We start from the raw sequence: 26,146 nt of genomic DNA, 5'->3' as shown, positions 1-26,146 counted from the left end.
GATCTCTTGGAGGCAAACTCACTCCAGCACGAACTGCAACGTTTGCTGCTTTTAACATAAGTGCAGAACAATTAGGGAAGCTCCTGGAAGAAGGAATACTGCAATTAAATGGTGCATTTTCAAATGCAGCTATAAACTTGCTGCCAAAAAAGCTACTCTCTCTGAAAAAAGGAAGTTGGCTTCTTCTAGCTTAACTATTTTTACTTCATCTCCATTCCAATTTTAATCATGTATCTGTTCATTTTGAACAGGATAAAATGCCCATTTTCCTAAATGAAGCTAATTAGGCAGAGGGGGTTTTAACAGTGATATGCCAAAATCAATTTGAAACCCACACTGAGGTAGCACCAGCTATTCAAGGACAGGTTTTAGCAGGTAACACTGTGCATTTCAGCCTCACAGCAAGCACCCTCCTGGCTCCCAGCACTACCTGAGCTGAGGATGAAACCCTGTCAGCAGTTCTGGCTGCCCGGCTCCGTGCCAAGACTTGGCAGGCTGCAGGATTTGGATGGAAAAAGTCAGAAACTCAGGGACAAAACGAAACCAAAATTAGTCTTTGTGAGGGCAACTCTGCCTGTGCGACCTTCACGGGAAATGGGAAGGGTGAGTTAATGTGCTGGAACAGCATCCCACCCAGCTCACACCGGGAAGGGCCAGCTTTCCACTGCCAGGCAGGGATAATGTGGATAATTTGGAGCTTGTTCTCCATTCCTTGCCTCCATGGTCAGGATTTCCTCTGCACTCCAGCTGTGAACAAAGCCAGGAACAGAGAAGGGAACTTACAGGGTTCAAAGTCACCTTCTTAGCTTGGGCATTGTGTATAGTACCTATTTATCTCCCGTCACCAGTCTCCTGCAGCCACTTCATCTTCTATTGCCCCCTACATCTCCCGTGACAGCATCCAGGATTCCCCAGGTGGCCAAAGGTAAAAAAGAGAGTTAGGAAACACACCAAGCCATCTACCCACCATTCACATGAAATAACAAGTTTTTATTTTCTCAAATAAAATAATCTTTCCATTTCTGCTCCATCAGGTTGTGAGGGGTGGGGAGGAGCAGGGAGGAACCCTGCTCAGACAGGTGTCACACCTGTCCTCAGTTCTGCATCCACATCAGACCAAACCCTTTTACAATGAAAGAAAATAAAAACTATTGGCAGCTCTTGATCCCAGAAGGCAAGAGCTGTCGTCTATCAGGCACTCTGAATTGTTTAGCAACTGTATTCAATGGAAAAGCATGATTACAAAAATCTGATTTCTGATGAACAATATCCAGACAAGCAATGTTTAACAGGGCTGGGGTAAAACCCATGGCATGGGGTGGTACCTTGAGCTTCAAAGAGCTGTGACTGGAATTTAGGGGCATGCTTGATGAGACCTCCACCTTGGGGACTAAAGGGCAGGACAACTCCTGCCCAACAAAGGAGGAAGCTCCCAAAGGCAGCTCCTTAATGAGTGAGATGCCACAACTGAATCCTCACTGCAGACTACAGCTCTTGGATCATACCCCACTGCAGACTGGCCAGGCTAATTAACCATTACCAGTTTAATTTCTCATCTCTCAGTACCAGTTGGACCAGAATGTCCTACAAACCCCACTGCAAGGCTATGGAGAGGCACAGAGTGCCAGGTTTTAATGTTAATTGAGGTGGGGCCATTAAAAATTGGGGTTGTCTCAGCTGCAGAGATGTGTCCAGTGAGCAGGGGAGGGAGAACTCTGGTTCCGTTTCAGATCAATGCTTAAATTAAGTGAATGGATAAGCAGCAAAGCATCAGCAATGTTCTCTCAGCCCAAAGCACAGGGCCAGATTTTTTCCACAGTAACTCAGACACTTCCCACTGGGAATGCACACGGATTCATGTGCAAACCCTAGAAAGGGGCAGGACACTGCTGGCTGTGGAACTGTGTCCTAGAAGAACTGGCGCCTTTTAAAGTTTTAAGAAACATCACTTGGCCTGAAATGCTGTGAGATGGAAACTCATCTTCCCCATCCCCACCTGCAAGCACAGTAGCCTCATTTTCTGCCTTTCTCCAAGAGGAGCTTCACAGAAGCTTTCCTGGCTCTGGAACACATCTCCCTTTTTCTTTTTTCTTTTTTTTTTCCCCCTCTTTTTTTTTTTTGGTGTGTTTTGTTTTGTTTTTATGTGGTCAGTTCCAATTGCAGTGATTAAAGACAAGGCCAGGCACCAGCAGTTACTTCTTTACGATCTGAATGACATCTTCATGCTCCATCATATGGGTTAAGCCCACTCTTTGAGGGCTGTACTTTGTGCTTGTCCCCTTTGAAGCAAAAAAATGGGGAGAAAGGTTAGAAGACCAGTCAGAAACACCTGAAGACAGGGATTCCAGTTGCTACACTTACCCACACCAAGGCATATTTGAACTGGCTGGCTAATGATCTGTGAATCCGATGGCACTGCAAGACAGACAGGCAGAAGTTGAAGTATTTACATGACACCACTTTGCAAACATTTCAATACCCAGAAATTAAGAGGAAATCAAATCTACACCAGAATTTACATTAAAGACTTCAGGAGGCAGTTAACAGCACCTGAAACCATACAGAACAGACACAGGAATCACCAGCCCACAAAGAGCCCCATTCCATTGTTTCCATGTGCTTTCTCACTGGGCTGCATTAAATAATTACTGTTTAAAGCCTTTACAGCAGCTGTGAAAGAAACCTGAGGCAGATAAAATTGGTAAAGGCAACAAAAGGAGAAGCCCAACCAAACAATGACATGTCCTGAGCTTTATGAAGCACAAATCACAGCAGGTCCAGGAGGAACTGCCTTCTGCATGCAGGGAAATGTAAAAGATGCAGAAAAATTACCACATGTTCCACAGAGGCCCCTTTCCGTAGAATAATGGCATCTGTAAAGTCTGGTCTCTCTGTGGAGAAGCAGAAGGGGGAAAAAAGCATTGGATTTCCATCAAGTGTGTTCTAAAATGCTGACACTATCTCACATCACCTTGTGCTTACTACTCCCAAATTCCTCCTTCCTGCTCCCAGACAGAACAGGGATCCAGGACCTAAAAGCATCAAATCAGCTCTCCACTACCCACAAGTGCAATTACCCACTGCACACAGTCAGCAGCTTCCTCACAACCCACGTGATCTAACTCCATCCCAAACCCTTAAGAGAAACAAAATCACCCAAGTCAAAACACACCTGCTCAAGGAAAATCAAAATCCCCAAGATTTCAGAGCTTAATAAGCTCAGAAAATTCCTTGATCTCCTCACATCCACTCAAGTTCAGCTGTTCACAACCAAATAGGGCAAGTTATAGATGTGCCTTCCTCACTGGGAGAAGCTGCAAGTGGGTTATAAAGCAAAAGGAGCATCAAAGGCACCTCCAAAGACATGGGAATCATCAAATTTCTTGCAGCACAAACAGGAAAGATTCTGAGTTGTTAGGGGCTAAACAGTTCATCACCGTGTGCATAACAAGAAAAAAAGCTATCAACTTGCACAGTTTATTCCCTTATATAATGCAAAAACTTATGAAAATTCATCTCTTGTAAAATACAACAGGAAAGGCCATGGTGGGATCCACACGTAGCAGGATCAAACAGAGCAGGAAGCATTTCCCAAGAGCTGAAAGATGATTAGGGAGGGTGTCATTCCAGCATTTCCAAGGCCACCAGCCCTGCTGGCAGCCTGTCTGCCTTCCATGAGCAGCAGCAGCATTTGTGCCTTTCAAACCTTCTGTTCAGCTCGTGGTCACTTACGTCCCCGTTTCTTGGTGTAGATGCAGGTGAGTGCCAGGTATTCCCAGAGCTTTTCCAGCAAGTAGTCCAGGTTCAGCTTCATGCCACAGCTGCAAAACACCAGGATCATGTTTATCATGATTTAGGGATCCAGAAGAACAAGGTGAAATGTCTTTATTTAAGTGCTGGAAAACGAGGGGACAGTCTTCAATGAGGCAAGGAAAGGAAAAACACAAGGTAAAACGACCTTAAACTGAGGAAGAGCAAGGTAAGATTAGATATTAGGAAGAAAATCCTTACTAAAGGGCCAGAGAAGCACTGGAACAGGTTGCATAAAGAGTCTCTGGCTGCTCCATCCCTGGAATTGTTCAAGCCTAGGTTGGATGGGGCCTGGAGCAAACTGATCTAGTGGAGTCCCTGCCCAAGCAGGGGATGGAATGAGATGAGCTTTAGGCCCCCTTCCAGCCCAAACCATTCCATGAATCCAGGAGGGTGAACAGCTTTGAAGCAGCAAAGCCTCAACAGATCTATCAGCACTTCTAAGGGAACAGGCCAGACTGACACTGTCCTGCAGACAGCACGGAGAAGCCAAGCTGCCTGCCTCTCCAGGGGAAGGAAATCTGGGAAAAGCTACACAGCAGCTCTGCTTCTCACCCCAGCAGCCCTGGGAGAAGCTGGAGAAAGGGGTGTGAAATGAACCCCAGTCAGACCAGAAAAAAAGGCAAGGTGACAGCTCCCACCTGATGACAACACTGTGGGGCCTCCGAGCAAGACGATCCACCTCCTCCATGGATATCTGGTCAATCTTGTTATAAACCTAAACCAAAGGGAAAACAGCACAGCCCTTAGAAAGGCAACTCAGCAACATGTAGAAATAACAAGATAGCTCCAACACCTGAAACAGAAACGCAGATCCTCTCAGAAGATAAGCCAAGACACTCAGTAAAACAAACTATTAAAATTCAGAAGCTTGAATATAAATTTTGGCTTTTTAAAATTGTCCCTTTGGGATGACTTGGAACACATTCTCTGGTGTCTTTGATTTCATATAGACCCAGTGGCTACAAACAGAGCCCTAAAGGGACCTCTAGCACACAAGAGACCAGACGTGACAAGTTAAGCACAGAGCTGGCAGCAGGAGAGTCTGAGGCTCTGCACGTGGGAGCAAAGCCCCAGCCAGCACCAGGATTGGAAGCTCTGCTGCTCCAGGGCAGCACCAGCCACAAGAGGGCCCAGGGAACACACACAGCACGACTGCACATTCAAAGCCTATAAAAAACTCCCTGTCGAGCTGTTTTCCACCTCCTAAACCTCAAATCATTACTGTTTTAGGAGCCAGGAACAAGGGCATGGAGTAACAAGACAAGGGGGAATGGCTTTAAATTGAGAGGGCAGGGTTAGATGGGATATTGGGAAAAAAAATCTTCCCTGTGATGGCAAGGAGGCCCAGAGAAGCTGTGGCTGCTCCTGGATCCCTAGAAGTGTCCAAGGCCAGGTTGGATGGGGCTTGGAGCAACCTGGGATAGTGGAAGGTGTCCCTGCCCATGGCAGGGGTGGAATGACATCAGCTTTGAGGCCCCTTCCCACCCAAATCATTCCATGATTCTGTGGAGTTTCACCATTTCCTCTGGCACAGAAAAGAGCTGCTGGATGTGACAGAAGCCAGGCTGCCCAGGATACTCACATAGAGGCACGGCATGTAGACCCTGTTTCCTACAATCACATCAATGAACTCATCAGGGGAACAATCCTCTCTGAACAAGACCTCAGCGTTGAAGATTTCTGAGGTGGACACTGTCAAGGCCCAAATCCCAACACACCACACAGGCTGAGCTCCTCGGTGACAGCCTGTTGCCAACCAGCCAGCACCAGGGTGACACCAACGCTGTCCCACAGCAGGAAGCACTTGAACCATGATGGCTTAAAGGTCTCCCATTTTAGAAAAGGATACTGTATTCGTGGAGGATGAGCTGAACCAGCTTCTCAGAGCACTGAGTCAATGTGACAGTGGAGTTGAAGGAGATGCCTCCACCCTTCTTGGGCTGCAGGAGGCAAAAAAGCAAGGTAAGAACATTCTGCAAAATCCACAGCCCCCTCAGCCTGTCCAACACAAGGGGCAGCACAGAGTGAGCTCAGCTTTGAGCAGGCAGGCAGACAAATTGTGCCTCCAGGAGCTCAAGAAGTCTCACCTTGAAGTAGATATTTGGTTTGCTTTTGTTCAGCCGGATTCCTACAGATTCCAGTTCTTTCTCCAGCAAGGCCCTGCAGGGACACAGCACCTGTGAGGCTGAGCGTGGCCAGGTGACACCCAGACCTTTCCCTTTTTGACTTGTGTTGATGCAGCCTTGTCACAAACTTTCATTACAGCCTAAAACCCCCCATATGGAGGTCAGTCTGTGGTGGAAATCCAGGTTGACATTCCCATCTCTGACAACCACACTGTAGGAATGGGAATGTCACCCACTCCAGTCAGTAGGATGCTTCTCATGGAATACAACCCTCATCTCATACTCAGTAATTCAATTCCTCATCCCCCAGGTGCTCTGCACAATTCCTCAGGGAGCTGGCATGTTTTCTGGGCACATGGGAAGCCCAGAGCCTGGCCCACACTCACCTCTGCACCTCGCCCTTGGTGGCATCCAGCATCATGATAACAACATCTGCTGTCCTGGCCACAGCGATCACCTGCCGGCCTCTGCCCTTCCCTGGGGAGACAGGAGGTGGGTGCACATCAGCAAGAGGAACCAGCTGACTTCTGTGACAGATGGGGACTCCTGCCCCGTGCAGCAGCTTGAGAGCAAGGAAAGAGATCCTGCAGTGCTGTTCTGCCTGCAGTCAGGCTGCTGGGAGCCCTGGCAGCAGCTGCAGGCAGCACAGAGAGCTCAGCAGAGAGGAGATCAGTGCCAAAAGGTGCCTTAGGAAACACAGGCGCTGTTCCGGTGACCCAAGGGAATGGCTGGAGCTGTGTCAGGGAGGGTTAGGTTGGATATTAGGAAAAGGTTCTTCCCCCAGAGGGTGGTCGAGCACTGCCCAGGCTCCCCAGGGAATGGGCACAGCCCCAAGGCTGCCAGAGCTCCAGGAGTGTTTGGATAACACCAGGCACACGGTGGGATTATTTGGGGTGTCCTGTGCAGGGCCAGGAGTTGGACTGGATGATCCCTGTGGGTCCCTTCCCAGGTGTTCCATGACTCTCTGATTTCCTAAGCTATTTTCAGACACAACCAGCCAATGAGGACAATGACAACACAGAGAGACAAAGCCAACATCTCTTCCCGGAATCAGGAGTCAGGGGAGGACTGGCAGGAACTCAGGGAATTACTCAAACAAGGTTTGTGTTTAGCTGTAATTCCCCCTCCGCCTCTCCAGCATCTTTCTATAGATTTCCTCAGTACCAGAAAACAGATGAACCACTTAACACTCAGGCAAAGGAGGTGAGAAGTGACTGGCTTGCTTTGGCTCCCACCTCCAGAAAACCATCTCTGTGCTACATATAGACCCCTCCGTGGGCTCAGGGATAGGAATCGTGACTCACATAGGATCAAGGATTCCAAAATTTGGGAAGACAATGTAGGAACTCTTGGCCCAGGACACTGTGTATATCTGAGACACCCAGGGACACCACTGAGGGCAAATCCCTCCTGCACATGAACACAGACATGAGCCAACCTTGAGCTGCTCCTTCGATGATTCCAGGTAGATCCAGCAGCTGAATATTGGCTCCTTTGTACTGAAATGGAAGGATGGAAAGTTGAAAGCTTTTTGCAGGGCACTTGAGCTGCCCCAAAAGCCCCAGACATGTGCTAGGGGTCCACATCCTGTGGAGAGTGGAATTGGATGGAAGTGGCAGGCCAGGGGAACGCTGCACAAAGCTCATGCCTCTGTCCTGAGGCAAATTCCCGAGCTATGGGCTGTGTTCAGCAGCACACACAGCTGTACATTAGATCCTGACTTCCTAAAGCATCCCATGACTGCAGCTGGACAAAGCACCAGGGAATCAGCACAGCAGTCACATATTCCCATGCTGGGGGAACGGAAAGGAAAAACAACCCCTTAAAATTCAGTAATGAACAAATGCCACATTTCTTACTGTGACAGATCAAACTATTCAGGTGTGCTGCAGGTCTTAACAGCACTAGGAAACAAACCAGCAGACTCTCATTCCTAGGATTTGCAGGGCAGTGGCTCTCTAGCTGTTGTTGCAGCTCACAGCTGTGCTTGAATGTGTTACATTAAAGTCTTTTTCCCATCAATACTGTTACTTTCATTATTTAACTCCCCTTTCCATCCTGACCCAGATTTCCTCACTACTCTTGGACTCTTTTCAGTTTGATGCCCTTTATCATTTATTTTACTGATGGATGCTGAGGTCACCACTAATAAACCCCCTCAAGGACAGGAGTGACTGCATTTTGTTTCGAAAGTGATCACAGCACAGATTGCCTCTGTAAAGCTTCATTAAAAACAAATCTGTCAAGATTTGCAGCCAGCTGGTCACTGGCACTGACAATGGTTATACCAAATTCAGTTGAGAATTGTTGTATTGCTCTGGTCAGCCCAAGAGTAGCACAAAAATCCTGATCAGGAAGCCAATCCTGAAGAGTTTGGGGAAATGCTACATTAGCACTCAAAAATTCGAAGCAAAAATCAGCTTTGGAGACCTTTGGATGTCTCAGGTCCTTAGTGGCAGCACAGGTGGTGCTTAGTGGCCGGTACAAACACACATTTACACAGCTGGAGGAGAATTTCTTACTTCTATAACTCCTGGGATGCAGGTCAGTGTGGTGAACTCGTATGACGCAGCTTCGCTGGCGGTCGAGGTCATCAAACTCAGAAACGTGGACTGAAATGCAGGAGATCAGCATCAACAGGCAGGAAAATGAAAAGGTTCAGCAAAACAAGCAACACCAAAGTGCTTCTCAGGCTGTGGAAGTTGAGTTGTGGCTGTTTCAGGCACAGGGACTGAGGTGGTGACACTGTCACAGAACTGAAGTGAATCCTGCACATCCCTCTTTCCTCAGCAGTGCTGGGGCTGGGCAAGAACAAATTTCCCACAGGGCAGAGCACACAAAATGAAGAGGTGTTTCCCCATCTCAAATCTTCAGCTAGATCACAATCATGGAATGGTGTGGGTTGGAAGTGACCTCAAAGGTCATCTCATTCCAGCCCTGCCATGGGCAGGGACACCTCCCACTATCCCAGGCTGCACCAAAGCCTGTCCAACCCAGCCTCGGACACTTTCACAGATGGGGTAGACACAGCTTCTCTGGGCAACCTGTGCCAGGGCCTCCCCACACTCATGGGGAAGAATTCCTTCCATATATCTCACCTAAATTTCCCCTCATTCAGTGTGAACCTATTCCCACTTCTCCCACCACTTCAGTTCCTGACAAAGAATCCCTTCCCAGCTTCCCTGTAGCCTTTTCAGGTACTGGAAAGTGCTGTGAGGTCTCCACACAACCTTCTCTTCCCCAGCCCCAACTCTCTCAGCCTGTCTCCACAGGCGAGGTGCTCCAGTCTTCTCTCCAACCTCGTGGCCTCTTGCTCCAACAGTTCCATGTCCTTTTCATGCTGGAGACACCAGAACTGTGCACAGGACTCCAGGCAAGATGAGCTTTAAGGTGCCTCCCAAACCAAACCATTCCACGGCTCTGTGACCCCAAACCTGGTCTGCAGCCCCTGCAAACCCCAGCCTGGAGACACAGTGAACACCCACAGCCACTCACTGACCTTGCCCACAGAAGGAAAACCGATCAGTGCCACCCGGGCATCTCCTGATTTCATCACATCGAAGCCCTCACCCTTGGCGGCCGGGGATTTGGAGGGTTCCAGCAGCTGAGCTCTGTATTTTGCAAGCTTTGCCTTCAGCAGGCCCAGGTGGTACTCGGTGGCTGCAATGACATAAACCCAACAGCTGGTTGCAGAAAAGCTGCTGGTGGTTTGCTTCTGGGGATGAAAACCTTCCTAATGGGAAACGCTTATGGATCTCGGTCAACAACTTAACCACTGCCCCCAGCTGTTCCTTCCATCACCTTTTGGAAACCCTGCGCATTGACAGCAAATCTTCCAGGGACTGCACAAAGTCAGAGTGGAGGGAAACAGCCAAAAAATTCCCAGGTTAAAGGAGCAAGGCAGAGGGAGAGCAGGTGCAGAACGGAAGGGATGAAGGGATCCAGTTCAGGAGAGAGAGATCACAGAGGGAGCAGCCCCTCTTGGAAACAGCCCCTCCTTACACCTGGTCACATTCAGCACTCTAAAATGACCAAACTATTTTCCCCTCCACTTAAAGACACGTTTAACTTAGAGCTCACACGTATGAAAGTACTTTACTGTCTTATACTTAGCAAAACACTTGAATTTACACCTGAACCAGAATAAAAGGAAAGTGGTTGTCTCACTTTGTAAAAGCAAGGGCATGAAACCAGGAACTTACAGGTTTATTTCTGTTATTTACCACAGCCTACAGCAGCAGCTCTGGCAGAGCATATGGGGAGCCCCTCAGACCTCTCAAACACCAGGAGCCTCCTGTGCCAGCAGGACTTGAGATGTCCCGCATTCCCAGCTCCAAGGGGGCTAGGGCTGCAGCACAGGGCAGGAAAGAGGGCAGCCCCCACCCTCCCCAGAGCCCTTCACACACAGCCCCAGCCCAGCCCCAGGGCTCGCCCTGCTCCCCAGCCTGCCCCAGCTCCCAGCACCTCGGATCCAGCCCTCTGTGTCCTCAAAGACCCCCCAGCTCCACAAAACATTCCCACCCTGCCTCCCCCACAGCTCTGACCGGCACCTCTTTCCACAGACCCCCTCTCAGACCCCACGACCCCGAACCCCCCACAGTCCCCAGACTCTCTGCCAGTCCCCCGTAACTCGCAGCCCACTTGATCCCCAGACTCCTCACAGTCCTCAGTCCCCTCTTCCCTCGGACCCCTCTCAGCGCCCCCGTAACTCACAGACCACCTGTGTCCCCCCACAGCCCCTCACATCCCCAGCCCCCCACAGCCCCCAGCCCACCTGCCCGCCCTCCTCCCGGACTTTGCCCGCCCGCTGTCCCCGGGTCCCTCAGCCCTCGGCCGCCCTCCGAACCTTTGTTCTTCTGCGTGCGGGCGATCTCCTTCTCGATCTCCGAGATCTTCTCCAGGATGCCCATGGCGGGCCCCGCTCCGCGCCCGCCGGAAGCGCCGCCGGCTCGGCCGTCCGTCCCCGTCACACGTCCGGGCCGCACCGCACTGCGAGCTCCGGCCGCGCCCCGAGCCCCGAGCCCCGCGTTCCGCCCGCCGCCACCGGGGGGGCGCCGGAGGGTCCGCAGGGAGGTGACCCCGGGTGGGAGCGCGAGATGCGGGGACAGGAGGCTACGGAGAGACAGGCTCAAAGAGAAAGGTCTCAGAAAGCAGCGGAGGTGTTAAGCGGAGCTCCCCCCCCCCTCCTCCTCCGGGACTGCCTCCTCCTGTTCCTCTAATTAAGGCAGGATCCTGAAAGCACGGTGGAACCGGGGGGGTGGATAGGGTTCTTCTCCCAGGCAACCAGCGACAGGACACGAGGAAACAGCCTTAAGGGGGCCAGGGGAGGTTCAGGTTGGTCATCAGGAGGAATTTCTTCTCGGAATGATATTGGAACAGGCTGTCCATGGAGGCTGGTGGAGTCCCCATCCCTGGAGGTGTTCAGGGGACGTGACACACACTGCCACCAAGTGAAAAGGTGGGGATCAGTCACAGGCTGGACTCGATGCTCTCTCAGGAGTCTTTTCCAGCTTTAATGATTCTGAAAGCCTGTGAATTAAGGCCATCAGAAGCTGCTGGGATTCCTGGAGAAGCTCTCAAGGAAGATGAAGCACAGCAATCCCTGGAACCAGGAAGTGCTGAGGTGGACAAACACACACGGACACAGACCCCTTCAACAGAGTTCATGTTTAATTTGGATGTTGATCGCTCCACAAAAACTCCTCCTCAGCCCCCACACGGACACCCTCTGCTCCCACAGAGACAGCCTGCTGCAGCCAAAGTGGTTCGAGAGACACCACACTCTCTCCCAAGCCCAAACACTCCATTTCTCACCTCTGCCCTCTCAAATCCTCCCCGGGGCCGTTCTCTCTCACTGCACCACGACGTACAGAACATCTCCCCTCAACTCAAACAGGTCAAAGAAAAGGAAAAACCAAAGCAAAGGCCTTCGAGGAGGGAAAATCCACACACCAACAGCCCCTGCAAAACCTTCAGCTCCACAATCTGCTCTGCACCTGCCATACATCACATCCAGACAGTTCTGGATCTAAGCTGAAATTCCCTTCAGGATGGTGGGAAGAAGGCAGGCACAGAGCATGATGCTCTTTCCACACCTTCTCACAACCTATCAAGTCTTAAAAAAATACCAACTTCATTTGTTTAGGGATAGTTGCACGTGTTAAACACCCCCAGGACCATCCTAACTCAGCTTCTGCCAACGAACAGCGTTAATTCAACTAAATCATACCAGAAATCCAAGTGTCCCACTGGCACTGACAGCCCTGGGGAACACAGGAACACCGGTGCCACCACCAGCATTGCACAGACAGCTCCAGAGGGCTGGGAAGAGCCGTTGGAGCTGGGTCCCTGCACTCACACAGCACCTGGGAAAGAGGTTTCACCCCCACACTTGGTCACAGTGGAGCAGCACCACCGGTTTTCACCTCTAAAACCAGGACATCTCCCAGCACCATCTGGGAGGAAACCCCACTCCTCAAAAGGGGCTGAGTTTCTCTGAGAGGAGCAAAATAAAACAGGAACACACTTCCCAGCTGCTCTGCTCATAGCCCCAAATCACCTCAGCACTGTCCCTGCACATCCTCCAGCAGCAGCCAAGGCACCTGCAACACCCTCTGGGAAGGGCCAGGTCTCTCCCTTCTCCCCCAGGGATCTCTCTCCACGTGTGCTGGGGAGAAGGACTGATCCACGGAGAACAGCACGCGCAAGGCGGGCGAATTCCGCATCATCTCCCGAGACCAGCCTGGCCACTCACCCAGGCACTCAAAATCCCAACTTGGATTGGGATCTCCAAGCCCTGAATCCTTCCTTGTTAAGGCTTAAACAAGTGATAACTGCTGCCAAAAAGGAAGGTAGTTGAAAAAAAGTAAAACCCAAAGTACCTCGCCCTGGCATGCAGAGGCCTCAATTCCCACTCTCAGGTGGAAAATCCATCCTCAGCACCAGCTGTGCCACATGTCTGCCTGGAGGAAGCTGGGCTTTAAAACAGCCAGAAAAAAAGGCAAACTAAACTCTCACAAAGCCCCGCAGGTGGGGCTGACAAGGTAAAAACACAACTGAGGCCAAGTTTTAAAGTGTCTTTAAAAAACCAACCCACACGCGTACACGCACACACACACTTTGGCACAGGAGCCTTAAGTTATGTCACTTGGAACATTCAGAGTCAGAGGGAGCTACTGGGAAAGGTTTTTTTTTAAAACTTTTTTCTTGTTTTTCCTTGTAAAAAGCTGTCAAGCAGTGGTGGTGAAGCATGAAGGGGGAGTACAAACACTGAGAGGTCCCAGGGCGACGCTGCTCAGCGCTTGGGCTCCGGTCACGTTCCCAAAGCTTAGCTGGATACACGGATATAAAAACACAGACATTCCTGGTTTTCAATGTGAAAACAGTAACACGGAATTGAGTACTTGTGCATTTGCCATAGGGTCCTTTGGAAAAGGAACCATAAAAATAGATTATTATTTTTTTAATAAAAGTCTTGTTTTTTAAACTTTTTTTTTTTTTTTTTTTTTTTTTTTTTTTACCCTTAACTTAAGTAAAGAGCAAATATACACCTACAAGCAGAGTTCAGATCCACTTTACTGAGAGCCTGGAAGTCCGTACATCAAATTAATTCCCAATGGCATATCCAGACATCGGAACAGCTCCCAGCTCCAAAGGGCTGGTGTTCCTGAAAGATCTGCAGCTCCAGCTAACCTTGTTAGCCAGCAAAGCCTCATTCCAGCCTTACCTCAGCCAACACACTCCCCAATAGACTCCACAGCTGAGCCTCACACCCAGAGCCTGGCTCTGGGAACATCAGAGCTGGAAATCTGGGCAAGAAACCTGAATCCTGGTGATTTCAACCCACTTCAGGATATAACAAGGAAAACATAAGCCTTGAGCTTACATTTCCTTATTACTCAGAGGCCAGAGCACTGATTCCAGCTACTGAGAAACAGCTTCCAGAGGAGCCAGGAGGAACTTCAGTGACAGAGAAACGAGCTGTGCAACAAGAAAGTGCATTAAAGTAGCTTAAAACCAGAGTAAAGATCAAATGGCCACTCGACAGAAGGGAGAATCAAGCTCCAGCAGCTCCTCAGGCTGGGTGAGTTAACATCCAGGCTCTCTCTCTCTCTCAAGTCCAAGGGGCAGGAGAGAAGCGTGCATTCCAGTGCTCCCACAGGGACACAGTTCTCCTGGCAGGCCATGCTCTCCTGCCCGGTTTGCTTCTGGGCGCTATCAGATGTGGACAGCTGTCATCGGAACTCGTAGATAGGAGCACTGTGCTCGGGAACGTGCGTTAAATTCAACGACTGATACCTGCCAGAGAAGGAGGGGAGGGAGGAGAGGATTACACGGAGCTCCTGCTTGGCAGCCACACAGCAGACACTGCTGGCTGCTCTTCTCTCCCCGTTTAGAGTCCCAGAGTTCAGCCACCCAACACCCACTTCCCACAGTGCCAAAATCCTGACAGGAAGTTAGCATTGTTCCTCATCACTCTACAACTCCCTGACAGGAGGGTGCAGCCAGGGGGGTCGGGCTCTTTTCCTACAGCTAATGATAGGACAAGGGGAAACAGCCTCAAGTTGTGCCAGGAGAGGTTCAGGTTGGATATCAGGCAAATATTCCTCACTGAAAGAACGGTTTAGACCTGGAATGGCCTACCCAGGAAAGTGGTGGAGTTACCATCCCTGGAAGCATTCAGAAATCAAACAAACATTACATTTAGGGTTTAGTGGGAATGGTGGTATTCGGTCAAAGGTTGGACTCGATTTTGGAGGTTCTTTCCAACCTCAATGACCCTGTAATTCCCACCCTGGTCCCTCTGAGCCACCTGCAGTGAGGCAGCCTTCCAGGTGGGCTGACTGTGGTGGTTTTATGGACTCCCTTTGAAGTTCAACAACTTTCAAGTTCAAACAGTGTTTTATACAAGTGCAAATTACACTGGTGTTTTTCAAAGCTGAGCTTGAGGGAATGTATCTGAAAGCCTCCTGGTTCCTTCCCTCCCCCTGAGAGCTTCCAGCCATCCACCTGCTGCTCATGACAATGATCCAAGGGAAAAGAGCTCTCCACAGCAACTTGTCTCCAACAAAAACCCCACCAATTAGCTTTGACTGTTCTCTTGTCTTAACAGCAACACCCCAAGGGCCTCAGAATACAAAGCACTGGCCTGACAAGATTTTTGCCTGAAGGGAGCAACAGCCAAGCTGTTCCTTAGGAGAGAGAACTGAGCTCCCTCACAGCACTTCTACAGACCCTGTATCATCTTCCCTCCTCCACCCTGCCAGCCAAAATTTCCTCCCCTTTTCCATAAGGGCAGCACTTTATACCACACCAATGGACTGCACCAGCCTGCTCAGGCCAGTCATGGCCCACACCCCTCCCTTCTGCCCCCAAGGTCCAACCACCAGCCTGAATCTCCTGCCTGGACACTCCCAAGGTTGTGGACAAGCAGGAGAGGAGTCACAGCTTGGTTTAAGTCTTCAGGAGGCAGGAAGCTTCCTTACCATTCTGAACTCCTATGGTAGTAATAGCCCTCTATAGATGCTGCTGACTTCTGGAAGCAGATGTAATAGAAACCAGCAAAGGAAGCACCACTGATGTCCTTGATGGTGTGATCTGGGACTAGGAACTGCTCCTGCATGCAAAACACAGGCTGCATTTTAAAACGTTGGTCAAATACAGCCCCACCCCACCCCAATCTGCCCTCCCAAACCAAATATTGGCACCCACTAACATTAAAACATTCCTGACTGAGCACTCCCTGCACTCTCAGCAGGCCAGAGCAGAGACCAGAGTGCCCCTTCACCATCTGCCACCACAAGCATTTCACAGGAAAGCAGATAACTGAGAACAGAATGAGTTTTAAGAGTGCAGGAGATCAGTTTCAGCTCAACACCTGTCCCCTGCAAACCAGAAGCCCGCTGCAAAACTGGGAGTTAGAGCCTGAGAATGAAGAGAAAGCTCCAGAGAGATCTCACTGCAGCTTTCCAACACTTATGGGAGCTCATGGGAAGGCTGGAGAGGGACTTTGCACAAGGGCATGGAATGACAGGTAAAGGGGAAATGTCTCCTCACTGCCAGAAGGCAGGGTTAGATGGGGTATTGGGAGGAAATTCTTCCCTGTGAGGGTGGGGAGGCACAGGCACAGATTGTCCAGAGAAGCTGTGGCTGCCCCATCCCTGGAAGTGTCCAAGGTCAGGCTGGACAGGGCTGGGAGCAGCCTGGGACAGTGAGAGGTATCCCTGCCCATGGCAGGAAGATGGAACAAGATGAGCTTTAAGGTTTCTTCCAATCCAAACCAATCTGTGGCGACCCTGTGATAATCCCAGCTGAAGAACAGAGCTGCAGACTGGCCAGTCTGCATCAAACACAGGCCTCACACAGGGACTGGATCCAATTCTTTCATCCTCTGGAACATCACCAAACAAGATTTTCCTGTTGTGTTTTTAGCCATGACTGCAGCCCTTAAGGACACAATTAGCTGGCTAGACGCGAGTCACACTGGAACTTGCAAGAACAGTGGGTTTTGGGGTTGGCAGGGCGAGATCTTTCATTAAACCATCATAGCTGAAAAGCTGTCAGAAACCTCAAGTCTCTGTAAGTGCCTTGCAAGCAGCTCATCAGAGGAGACAGGCAGGCTTTACCTTCCATCTCATGAAGACGTAGTCCCCATTTTTTAGATCTTCATAATCAAAGTCATCAGAGTTAAATGTTTTTGCGTACTGGTAAAAAGCCTGGAACTTTCCCTGAAACAAAAAAAACCAAACAAAACAAAACAAAAAAAAGGGAAACAAAAAGGGAAAAAAGCATGCTTATTCCAAGAATAGAACTTCTAGTACCAGCTGCTATTTAGGAGGGAAATCTACTGACACTCACAGCAATATCCAGTCTGGCTGGAGAAGCTCCTGCACTTCCAGAGAAAGATATTTTGACAGAAATATAACAAATATCAAAGCTTGGCAAACAACAGCCAAGGTAAAGGTGGGAACGTGATGATCAGGTGGCTGCTGTGACCTCAAAACACAACAGCAGGTACATCCTGCCCTGAGCAGGGAACAGGTACCAAGTACCCTACCTGCGCTAGTGGGATCCCATTCCCCTTCTCCATTTCATTTTGCAATAAGTCTCCAAAAATAAGGAGTGCATTCTCTTAGGGGATCTTAGGGGATCAAGAGATTGGGATTGCTCCTGCTCCCTTTCAATCCCATGGCCAACAAGTGGAAAACAAGACATCCCCTCTCTCACCAGAGATCCCATCGTGCTGAAGAGACCTCTATTTGCAAAGATCCCAGTGGAAGAAGGAGGGAGACAGCCAGATAGGAGAGATCTCCTTTCTGCCAGCTCTTGCATGGGCACACACTGCACCTCTCCTGCAAGCCAGCAGCCCAGGCCCACCCTCTGCCCCAGATTAATGTACCCAGTGTTTACGATCCACGTCCTCATCAGCGTCCCACTTGCGCGTCAGGAACGGGTGTTTCTTACTGATTATCTCGCCTTCGAAGAACGTGGTGAGGGTTGGGTACTCCTGGCAGAGGGGAGACAAAGGAGAGGGCACACTTGTCACCTACAGACACAAACCCAAGAGCGGACAAAACTCCAGGCACTCAGCAAAAAGCATCTCCCAGGGAGAGCTCCGGGCAATCTGAGGCTGTTGCTCCCACACCTTGTCCTGGCCCACACCTCTCCAAGGCTGACTCTTGCACACCCACAGCCTCCATGCTCTTATTCCAGCCTTTCTCTGCCTCTCTCCTCCCTTTATGAAGCCAGGAGCAGTGTCAGAGCTGGGTTGTGGGAAAGGGTTTGGAACACAAGTCTGATAATGAGCAGCTGAGGGGGCTGGAATGGCTCAGCCTGGGAAAAAGAACCCTGACTTCCCAAACTCCCTGACAGGAGGGAGCAGCCAGGCTCAGGCTCTGCTCTCAGGGAACAAGGGACAGGACAAGAAGAAATGTCCTCAAATTGCAGGAAGGCAGGTTTAGATTTGGTGTAAGGAACAATTTAAAAGAATGGTTAATCGTTGGAACAGATTGCCCAAGGAAGTGATGGACATGGCTGTGTCCTGGGTCAGTGGCTGGACTCAATGATTTTAGAGGGCTTTTCTAACTTTAAATGATTCCATGAATCCATGAAGCTCCCCGCTGGATGACCACCTGTGACATTTACAGCCAGCACCATTCCCCAGCTGATACCCTGTGATCAACATGCTCTATCTCTCCACTTCCTATTTCTGGCAGCAGTTTCCCCCACCCCACCAGGAGGAAAAAAGAAAAAAAAAAAAGCCTTTACAAAGTCCCTTTTTGTGCTGTTCTGCAGTTAACACTCACCTCTGTAAGGCCTTTAATCTTCAAGTACCCACAGAGATAGGAGTTTTCCATATCCACATGCTGGAAGAGAGTGCAAAGTCCAACCATAAAAATCAGCATGAAGGTGCATGCTTGATCCAAAGCAGTTTCTAACCTTTCCAAGGATAATTTCTGGCCCCACTGTCCAGCTCACTGCCCAATATTCACACTGCCAGCCCTCTTCCATGATGGGAACCACCTGGAAAGATCATTTGCAGGTGCCCAGCTCAACTTTGACAGCCACTACATCCCAGGGCCTGCTCCCAAGGAAACACCCTCTGCCCAGAATTCTCCAGCAGGAAGCAAATCCCCTTTCCAGCAGGAAGGGATCTGACTCACAGTGTTCTCCAAGGAAAAGCATCCCTGGAAAAATCACCCACACCACCAGCATTCTGCAGGCCTGTCTCCTAAATCTAAAGCTTTTATGCCACCTGTATTTTGAGTTATCAGCCTGCATCTCTCTCTGCTCCTGCTGTGCAGAAACTAGGCAATGATTTGCCTGCTCCTTTAAAAGCAGGGATTTTCCAAGCTTTTCCCAGACATCTCCAGATCCGCTTTCAAAACACGCAGTGAGTTATTCAGGGAAGTGCAAACCTCTGCCGTGAGAAGATGGATCTTCTTCATCTGTGATCAAAGCATGGTAACGTTTCCCCGTGCTCGGCATAGGGAGAGCAAGTAGCACCCTCTCCTCAGCTGACACAAGCAAAACAGCCACGTTTTTGGCCCAAAAGCAGCGTTTTTAAGCACAAAAGCAGCGTTTTTAAGCACAAAACCATAGCCAGCCCCTGCGAGATGGCAGCGTGCAGTGGAGCTGAGCAGCCATGGGATGTCCCCACCACAACAAATCCCACCAGGAACGCGGAGAATTGAACACAAAAATACCCCGCCGCCTTGGAATCATCACAGAATCACTGAGGTTGGAAAAGATCTATGAGATCATCCTGTGACTAATTCACCACCCTGTCAAGCAGACCACAGCACTGAATGCCACGTCCAGTCTTTCCTTAAACACCTCCAGGGATGGTGACTCCACCACCTCCCTAGGCAGCCCGTTCCAATGCTTAATGGCCTTTTCTGTGAAGAAATTTCTCCTAATACCAAACGATAGGGTGATGCGGGTGCTGTCGCAAGGGGCCGGCGGGGCGGGAAGGGCCACCGCGGCCTGAGGCGAGCGGGTCCCCCGCTCGCCTCAGGCCGCGGTGGCCCTTCCCGCCCCGCCAGGGCCCGTCTCGCCCCGCCGCCCCCCTCACCTGCATGACGACCTCCACCTCGTAGGCGTTGCCTTTGCTGCGCTGCTGCCCGCGGAATTTGGCCCCGCTGTACAGCAGCGAAGTGGCCACTCCGGGCTGCGCCGTGTTGATGGGGGGCGGCGGCACCAGGCTGCTGGCGGCCGCTCCGGTAGCAGGGGAGGAGGCCGAGCTCCCCGCCCCTCCAGCGCGGCGCCTCTCGCTCCGAACCGGCATCTCGGGGGGATCCCCGGGCGCCAGCGTGGCCGGGGCCGGGGCCGGGGCGCGGCCGGGGGACGCCGCCCGCTCCGCTCCGCTCCGCTCCCTCACGCCGCGGCCGCCTCTGGGTCGGGGCCTCCCGGCAGCGCCTCCGCGCGCTCCCATTGGCCCCCGCGCGCGTGCCCGGGGGGCGTTCCCTGGCTCTGATTGGCTGCTGGCGCGGCGCCGGGCGTTGATTGGTTGTGCTGCCGCCTGGCGCTGCTGGGAAATGTAGTTTTTTTCGCCAGGCGGCTTGGATTGGTTGCGGCCGCCGGAAAGATGGCGGCGCCCAGGGAGCGGCGCTGAGCGCGGTCGGGACAAGGTTGCTATGTCGTGTGGCGCGATGTGGCGCGGCTGTCGCCGGCTGTGGTGGGCTCACTGTTCGCCCGCTCGGCTCCCTCGACCGCCTCCTATACCTGCTGGGAGCTGCCCGGTGGAGCCATGCGGGCGCCGGGCCTATGCCCCGCCGGCAGGTGAGGGAGCACCGGGGCGGCTCCAGCCCCGTTTGGGGAGGGGGGTCATTCTCTGGGGATCCTCATCCCGGGGTCACCCAGGCTAGAGCTGGGATCGGCACGGCCTCACGGGGACCGCGCTCCCCAGGGCCGCTGAGTGGTCCCGGTGCTGGGGCTCCCCATCCCGTGCCCTTTCCCTGGCGTTAATGTGTGTTTGGAGCGGGCAGGGTTCACTGGCAGCACGGCCGAGCCCTCACTGAATCAGTTTGTTACACTTGTTTCTGTGTTTTCTTGGGTTTTAGGGATTTTGAGGGAATGAGATGGGGGAGTTCAGGTATGTTCTGGGACACGTATCCAATCCAAAGACTTTGCTGGAATCGTCTGGGTTTGAGAACAGAAGTTAATTTCAATTTGTTGGAGGTGAGGTTGCAGAGTCGCAGTGACTCATGGCAAGGTTTTGGGAGCCACTGATGAGCCTCGGGGCTCCTCTGGGGTACACACACTTTAATGTCTTTTTAGAACTGTGCCTGAGGCGCTCTCTGAGGCCCCTAAGCTTGCAGGTCGCTGAGCCTGAGCAAATCCTTCCATTTCCCCAGCGGGAATGTGCTTTTTTTAGCGTGGAATAGCAGACCTGCAGCCTGACCTGCTTGCTGTTCCCTTCACGAGACAGATTTATGGGTTTGGGATTTACAGCCTGGTTGCTGTTGTCAAGGGAATGGCTCATGGGTTCTTCTTGCCTTGTGGGAGGGATGTGATCCTTTGGAATGCGTGTAATCCTGCTCTCACGTGTTAGGGGTGCATGTAGGAGTGCTGGTAGCAAAGGATGCTCCTCCTAAAATGAGACCTGAAGTTTCCTCAGGCTCACCTTGCTGGTGGGGTAGGTATGTTCCTGAGCTAGACTGGGACGTTTGGGCTACAGGGAGGAGTGTCTTTCAGGGATTAATTTGTCCAGTGTGACTGTAGTTGTAGAATCTGGAAAGATTGACCTTGAGCAGTGGTGGGACAGGTCTGCTTGGGAAACCAGCCCTGCCACGCTCTGAGGCAGCTGAGCCCCCAGCCTGGCAGGAGTGGAGCTGGTTCTCTGTGCTCCCTGGCTGTGCACAGCAAGCACTGTGGTTGTCACCAGTTTCCTGACACTTCCCTGCTGAGTGGAGCTCACAGCTTGGAAACTGTGGATGAAGGGCTGGATTTTTGTGGCCAGGCCACCTCAATAGCACCAAAGCTGTCTGTTCTGAGCTGTGATGGGGTGCAGGAGAAGGGGCTGAACGTTCTCTTTGCTCTCTGAATGTTCTCTTTGCCCTCTGTTTCTGTCCCCAGAGAGGAAGAGGTTCTACCAGAACGTGAGCATCTCGCAAGGGGAAGGTGAGTGCAGCTGCCAGGATGGGATGGAAGGGCTGATCCTTGGGAGAGGTGGCACCTGCAGCCCAGGCTGTGCCAGTGGCATGTTTGTCACCAGGTGCTGAACCCCCTTCTCATCTACAGCAAAGCTGCATGGTGGGAAGCAGCTTCTGAGACCAAGTGTATCTAAGTGATAGTGGGAAACCTGAGTATTCCTGGTCCCTTGTTCCCTCAGCTTCAGCTCTGAATCTGCTCCTGGTGCTGTAGGGTTGTCTGTTGTTCCTTAGTGCCTGCTCCTCTTTGATTCCCCAGGATTTCTACTCTGATTCCCCAGGAGGCTTTGAAATAAACCTGGACCACCGAAAGCTGAAAACGCCCCAGGCCAAGATCTTCACGGTCCCCAGCGAGGCCTTGGCCATTGCAGTGGCAACGGAGTGGGACTCTCAGAAAGACACCATCAAGTTCTACACAATGCACCTGGTGAGCATGGCGGGGTGGAATGCTGAGACCTCCAAATGCAGAACGTGGAGGCAGCAGGTTGTCCTGCTCCTAATGAGAAGAAAGTTAGGACTTTCTCTAGGGTGGCTGGGTGCCTGTCTAGAGGGAATCTGTGTCACTGGGGGAACTTGAGAAGGGGCTGGACAGTGTTATTTGGAATAGTGAGGGGCAGGAGGAAACAGTGAGCTCTGGAGCAGTCCATGGCTCTTCTTCCCTGCTGCTTAATGGGCTATTTCCAGAGATTCTGAAAGATTTGGGAAGATACCTATTATATCAGCCATTTTTTGGCCCTGCACCTCTCAGTTGTTGATCTATCACAAATCTCCCTGCTTCTTCTTGGCGTTGTACTGTGGAAGCTGCTGCTTTTTCAAGCCTGGAATAACAGCATTTTCAACTGCCTTTATCCCCAGACCACTCTGTGCAACACGGCGTTGGACAACCCCACGCAGCGAAACAAAACGCAGCTGATCCGAGCAGCTGTCAAGTTCCTGGAGACAGACACAGTCTGGTACGAGATGGGGGCCCAGCTGGATTTTGGAAGGAGGCTTGGGTAAAGTGAGGGAAGGCATCTGCTTTTGCCCAGTCGTGGCATGGCTCTGATCTGTGCTGGTTTTTGCCCGAGGGTTTGAATTAGTTTAGATCAGTCCTGCATGTGCAAGCCTAGTTGGAGTCTGTGCACCCAAAGAAGGAGCATTGGATTTGGTGTACTGTTGAACTCTGTTTTGGATACCTCCATGCTGGGCAAGGGTGAGAGCAGTGGGAAATGAAGATCCTTGAGAAAACATCTTTGAAAGGCCTGTGGGGATCTGTCAGCCAGGCCTTGGTATTCCCATGCCAGCACAGATAGCTCAGACTACTTGTGCCAGTCCCAAAATGCCCTTCATTCCTTAAAGTCCCCGTGAGCTGTAGGATCAAGCCTGTTCATGCCCAGGCTCCTGTCCCAGCCTCCACTGGCAGCTGCACAGTTCCTATGGAGAGAGAGGAACAGGCTTCCCCCACCTGCCCCTTGTGGCTTTGGTCAGACTGAGGGGGACAGGGAATGCTGAGCTGAGCCACTGGGCAAGGAGAAGCAGGAGTGGCCCCACACAGAGTTGCAGTGGGGTTTGTGCCCTCCTCTAACTGCTGAACCTCTCTTCAGTCCATGGCTTAGGGCTACCTGCAGTTTTCAGTTGGCTGGTTCACTGCTCTGTTTTGTAGTAAGACAGAATTGTCTTTCCGGGAATAAGACAAAGCACTGAATTTGGGGAAGAGCTGGGGGATTGTTCCCTGTCACTGCTGCCTGGGTGGACAGCAGCTCCCTGTTCCACTTGCTGTGGTCTGGTGGGGTCAGTGTCCTTCCCAGAGATGTGTCCCAGCCCGGGAGTGACATCCAGTGTGGTTTTGTTCTGTGATGTCCCAGCTATCGTGTGGAGGAGCCTCCAGCCTTGGCAGAACTACAGAAGAATGAATGGGATCCTGTGGTCTCCTGGGCTGAGAAAAGGTGAGAGCTCAAAAGGTTCCTGGTTGCTTAAGGCCCTGCCTTGCTGAGCCCAGGAGCTCTGGTGCTTGTGACTGCCAGGGCCACAAGCTCCATGAGCCTTGGGCTTTGCTGAGGGTTTAGGTGATCATTCCAGGTACAATGTGACAATTGGCTCCTCGACCAGCATCCTGGGGCCAAACATTCCAGCCAGCACCAAGGAGACCTTCATCAGCCATCTGGCATCCTACAACATGTGGGCCCTGCAAGGTGAGCGGGGCTGGGCTGGGAGCTCTGCACTCAGGCTGGGCCAGTGAAGAGGTGCTTCCCCTCTCCACAGGGCAAGAGAGTGACTGTAATGTTTTTCTTCTGCTCCAAGTGTGGAGGTTTATGTTTTAAATCTGCAGGCCAGGCCCTGACCTGCTTTTGTCACAAGCAGGGATTCTCTTTCAGTGCCACTGGTGTTTAGGATCTGACTGTGCTGTCCCATGAGCTGCTTGCTCTACCTTAGCACAAATAACTTCTTTAATGCCAAACCTTCTAATGATTTAATCCCTAGCTTTGTTGTTACCAGGAAAAGAAATCAGGCTTAGTACTCCAAAGTGCCATACTGTGCACTGTCCTCACTTTTTCATCCTTATATCCTACTTAATCTTGCCTGAATCATCTGAATGACACCGAAAGATAAAGAAATGAAGGGAGGTTTGCTTTGCTCCAGATCTGAATGAGCAGCAGGCAGTGAAACCCACAAAAGACACAGAATGCTTGAGCCTGGATGGATCTCTCTTCCCTTTGCACTGGGAAGAGGTGTGGCAGAATAAAAGGGGGTGGTGTCCAGGGCATGGCCTTTGTCACTGCAGTGGCAGGGCTAGCACAATGCTGTGTGCCTGCTGTGTGCAGGTGGGAGAATCACTGCCCCTCCCTGAGAGGGTACCACAGCCTGCCTGTCTTTTCAGAGCATGTGAAGATGCTGCTGTAATGCTGCAGAAAACAGCCATGAATCTTGTTTGGTTTGGGTTATTCCCTTCCAGGTATAGAATTTGTAATCACCCAGCTGAAATCGCTGATTCTGTCCATGAGCCTGATTGACAGGCACATTACAGTAGAGAAAGCTGTGCTTCTGTCTCGCCTGGAAGAAGAATACCAGGTAAATTATGTTACAAAACAGCCCTATAATTCAAATAGCAATAATCTCAGCATGACAAATGCCTCCCCCACCACAAATAACTGGCAGGGGAAGTGCCCGCTATAGCAGAAGACGTTCCACTCCACCAGTCTCTCTGTCTGAGTGTGTTTCGGAGCATGCTGCTGCAGAGCAACACCACAGGCACACCAGCCCAGAGTGCTCCCAGGGCTGCCAGTTTCTTTTCACAGAGCCCAGATGGCTGCATTTTCTCCCTCTCTAATCTGAAGTGCAAAGTTGTGGCTGGCTTCTCCTGCTGAGGGTTATCCAGCCTGGAGGCTTTGCTAGACACTAAGATATCAAGCTTGCTGGAAATTAGCCTGGTGTGAAGCTCTCCTTGTCCCAAAAGCAGCTGAAGTTAGGAATCTTTTCATCCTCCCATTAAGAGGCTTTGCCTCAGAGCCCAGGACCGATGAAACACATCCTCATCTTGAGATATCCCTGCCTCAGCAGTCGAGGATCATCTCAGTTTGGGGGGGGCGCTACCTGTTCTTCACAAACACGAGAAGGGAAGCTGAGAGTTGCTGAGGTGTTTTGAGTATAATCCATGTTCCTCCTGTCCTTCAGATTCGGCGCTGGGGCAGTGTGGAGTGGGCCCACGACTACGACCTGTGTGAGCTGCGTGCTCGCACAGCAGCTGGGACTCTCTTTGTTCACCTCTGCTCAGAGAGCTCGACTGTAAAACACAAGCTGTTGCAGGACTGAGGCAGCTGGACAGGGCACAGAAAGAAAATGTCCAGCTGGGAATTGCTGGCCTGACCCAGTGGATGGCGGCCACCTTCCTGCCATTCCACTTTTCCTGGGATCAGCTTCACGTGCTGTGGTTTTGTGGGCAGCTCTTCACTTGGATTGCCTGCTGCAGTGCAGCACACAAGGAGGAAAGGTCAAGGTGAGTTTCCTCTGAATCCCCAAGCCAGCAGTTCCATCATTTCCTGGTGTCTGTAACTCATCAGAGGAGCTCCCATGGAAGAAACAGCTTCCTGGGCAGGGCACGGCACAGACATACCCAGCATATGCCACATGTCTTCATAGCTGCCAGCTCCTGACACACACTTGTTATGGAAATCTGAAAACAGACTCTACTGCATCTGTTGTTCATCCCTCGGCGTGCCTGTCTGTAACACCAGGGTCTCTCTGTTCCATTAAAGACTTGCCCCTGTGAGGTACCAAAGCTGCGTCTTTGTTTTAGTCACCAAATTGCGGGGTGGGTCCTGAGCTGCCACGTTATGGGCAGGTGCTGGGATGGCTCCAGGTATTAAAAATCACAGACCACAGAAAACACTTAACTGCTGTGTGAACCACTCCATGCAGCTGAGGAGGTAGCAAGGAGACAACTGTGTAGTCCTGAGTTAGAGGGGTAAAAATGGGGCTCTGGCCATCTCCAGATGCATGATGAGCTGAATCTGTGTTTGACAGGCAGCACCAGCCACGGGGTTTTCTGAGTCCTGCTCTATCCCTGGCGTGCGCACACAG

General features: G+C 51.3%; 3 protein-coding genes across 4 annotated transcripts; 1 reads left to right on the top strand and 2 right to left on the bottom strand.

Moving 5' to 3' along the window:
- Positions 1 to 969: 969 nt before the first annotated feature.
- On the bottom strand, positions 970 to 11,457 carry DRG2 (developmentally regulated GTP binding protein 2). Of its 2 annotated transcripts, XM_066329844.1 has the most exons (13): positions 10,786 to 11,457; positions 9,439 to 9,599; positions 8,462 to 8,551; positions 7,378 to 7,438; positions 6,326 to 6,416; positions 5,901 to 5,973; positions 5,663 to 5,753; positions 5,396 to 5,493; positions 4,452 to 4,528; positions 3,733 to 3,821; positions 2,833 to 2,891; positions 2,362 to 2,415; positions 970 to 2,279 (listed from the first exon to the last, which is right to left on the bottom strand). In XM_066329844.1, the coding sequence occupies exons 1-13, from the start codon at positions 10,847 to 10,849 to the stop codon at positions 2,193 to 2,195; spliced, it is 1,095 nt and encodes a 364-aa protein (XP_066185941.1). In that variant the 5' UTR covers positions 10,850 to 11,457; the 3' UTR covers positions 970 to 2,192. The 2 variants fall into 2 exon arrangements, with proteins under 2 accessions (XP_066185941.1, XP_066185942.1); XM_066329845.1 differs by lacking the exon at positions 2,833 to 2,891.
- Positions 11,458 to 11,591: 134 nt separating this feature from the next.
- On the bottom strand, positions 11,592 to 19,887 carry GID4 (GID complex subunit 4 homolog). The gene is made up of 6 exons (XM_066329849.1): positions 19,513 to 19,887; positions 18,245 to 18,304; positions 17,338 to 17,445; positions 16,565 to 16,666; positions 15,425 to 15,555; positions 11,592 to 14,237 (listed from the first exon to the last, which is right to left on the bottom strand). Exons 1-6 carry the CDS (start codon positions 19,870 to 19,872, stop codon positions 14,174 to 14,176), a joined length of 825 nt encoding a protein of 274 aa, XP_066185946.1. The 5' UTR covers positions 19,873 to 19,887; the 3' UTR covers positions 11,592 to 14,173.
- A 102-nt stretch (positions 19,888 to 19,989) lies between these two features.
- ATPAF2 (ATP synthase mitochondrial F1 complex assembly factor 2) lies at positions 19,990 to 25,844 on the top strand. The gene is made up of 8 exons (XM_066329846.1): positions 19,990 to 20,219; positions 21,516 to 21,560; positions 21,871 to 22,016; positions 22,445 to 22,542; positions 23,434 to 23,514; positions 23,648 to 23,760; positions 24,522 to 24,637; positions 25,241 to 25,844. The coding sequence occupies exons 1-8, from the start codon at positions 20,075 to 20,077 to the stop codon at positions 25,376 to 25,378; spliced, it is 882 nt and encodes a 293-aa protein (XP_066185943.1). The 5' UTR covers positions 19,990 to 20,074; the 3' UTR covers positions 25,379 to 25,844.
- The last annotated feature ends 302 nt before the right edge of the window (positions 25,845 to 26,146 follow it).

Source organism: Sylvia atricapilla, chromosome 15, assembly GCF_009819655.1.
Source record: "Sylvia atricapilla isolate bSylAtr1 chromosome 15, bSylAtr1.pri, whole genome shotgun sequence".
NCBI classification, from domain to species: domain Eukaryota; kingdom Metazoa; phylum Chordata; class Aves; order Passeriformes; family Sylviidae; genus Sylvia; species Sylvia atricapilla.
The sequence above is the reverse complement of the archived record's forward strand: the minus strand, read 5'-3'. Positions and strand labels throughout refer to the sequence as shown.

What these genes read in the sequence shown, in the direction of transcription:
- DRG2 (XM_066329844.1), bottom strand. Translation starts at nt 10,849, where the DNA reads ATGGGCATCCTGGAGAAGATCTCGGAGATCGAGAAGGAGATCGCCCGC. An exon ending in TCTACATGCCGTGCCTCTAT is followed by an intron (nt 4,529 to 5,395) that starts GTGAGTATCCTG and finishes CCTTTGGTTTAG; the next exon opens with GTTTATAACAAGATTGACCA. An exon ending in CTACACCAAGAAACGGGGAC is followed by an intron (nt 2,892 to 3,732) that starts GTAAGTGACCAC and finishes GCTTCTCCACAG; the next exon opens with AGAGACCAGACTTTACAGAT.
- GID4 (XM_066329849.1), bottom strand. Translation starts at nt 19,872, where the DNA reads ATGGGAGCGCGCGGAGGCGCTGCCGGGAGGCCCCGACCCAGAGGCGGC. An exon ending in AGATTAAAGGCCTTACAGAG is followed by an intron (nt 17,446 to 18,244) that starts GTGAGTGTTAAC and finishes CCCCTCTGCCAG; the next exon opens with GAGTACCCAACCCTCACCAC. An exon ending in TACCATAGGAGTTCAGAATG is followed by an intron (nt 14,238 to 15,424) that starts GTAAGGAAGCTT and finishes CTTCTCTGGCAG; the next exon opens with GTATCAGTCGTTGAATTTAA.
- ATPAF2 (XM_066329846.1), top strand. Translation starts at nt 20,075, where the DNA reads ATGTCGTGTGGCGCGATGTGGCGCGGCTGTCGCCGGCTGTGGTGGGCT. An exon ending in GAGCATCTCGCAAGGGGAAG is followed by an intron (nt 21,561 to 21,870) that starts GTGAGTGCAGCT and finishes CTGATTCCCCAG; the next exon opens with GAGGCTTTGAAATAAACCTG. An exon ending in CTGGAGACAGACACAGTCTG is followed by an intron (nt 22,543 to 23,433) that starts GTACGAGATGGG and finishes GTGATGTCCCAG; the next exon opens with CTATCGTGTGGAGGAGCCTC.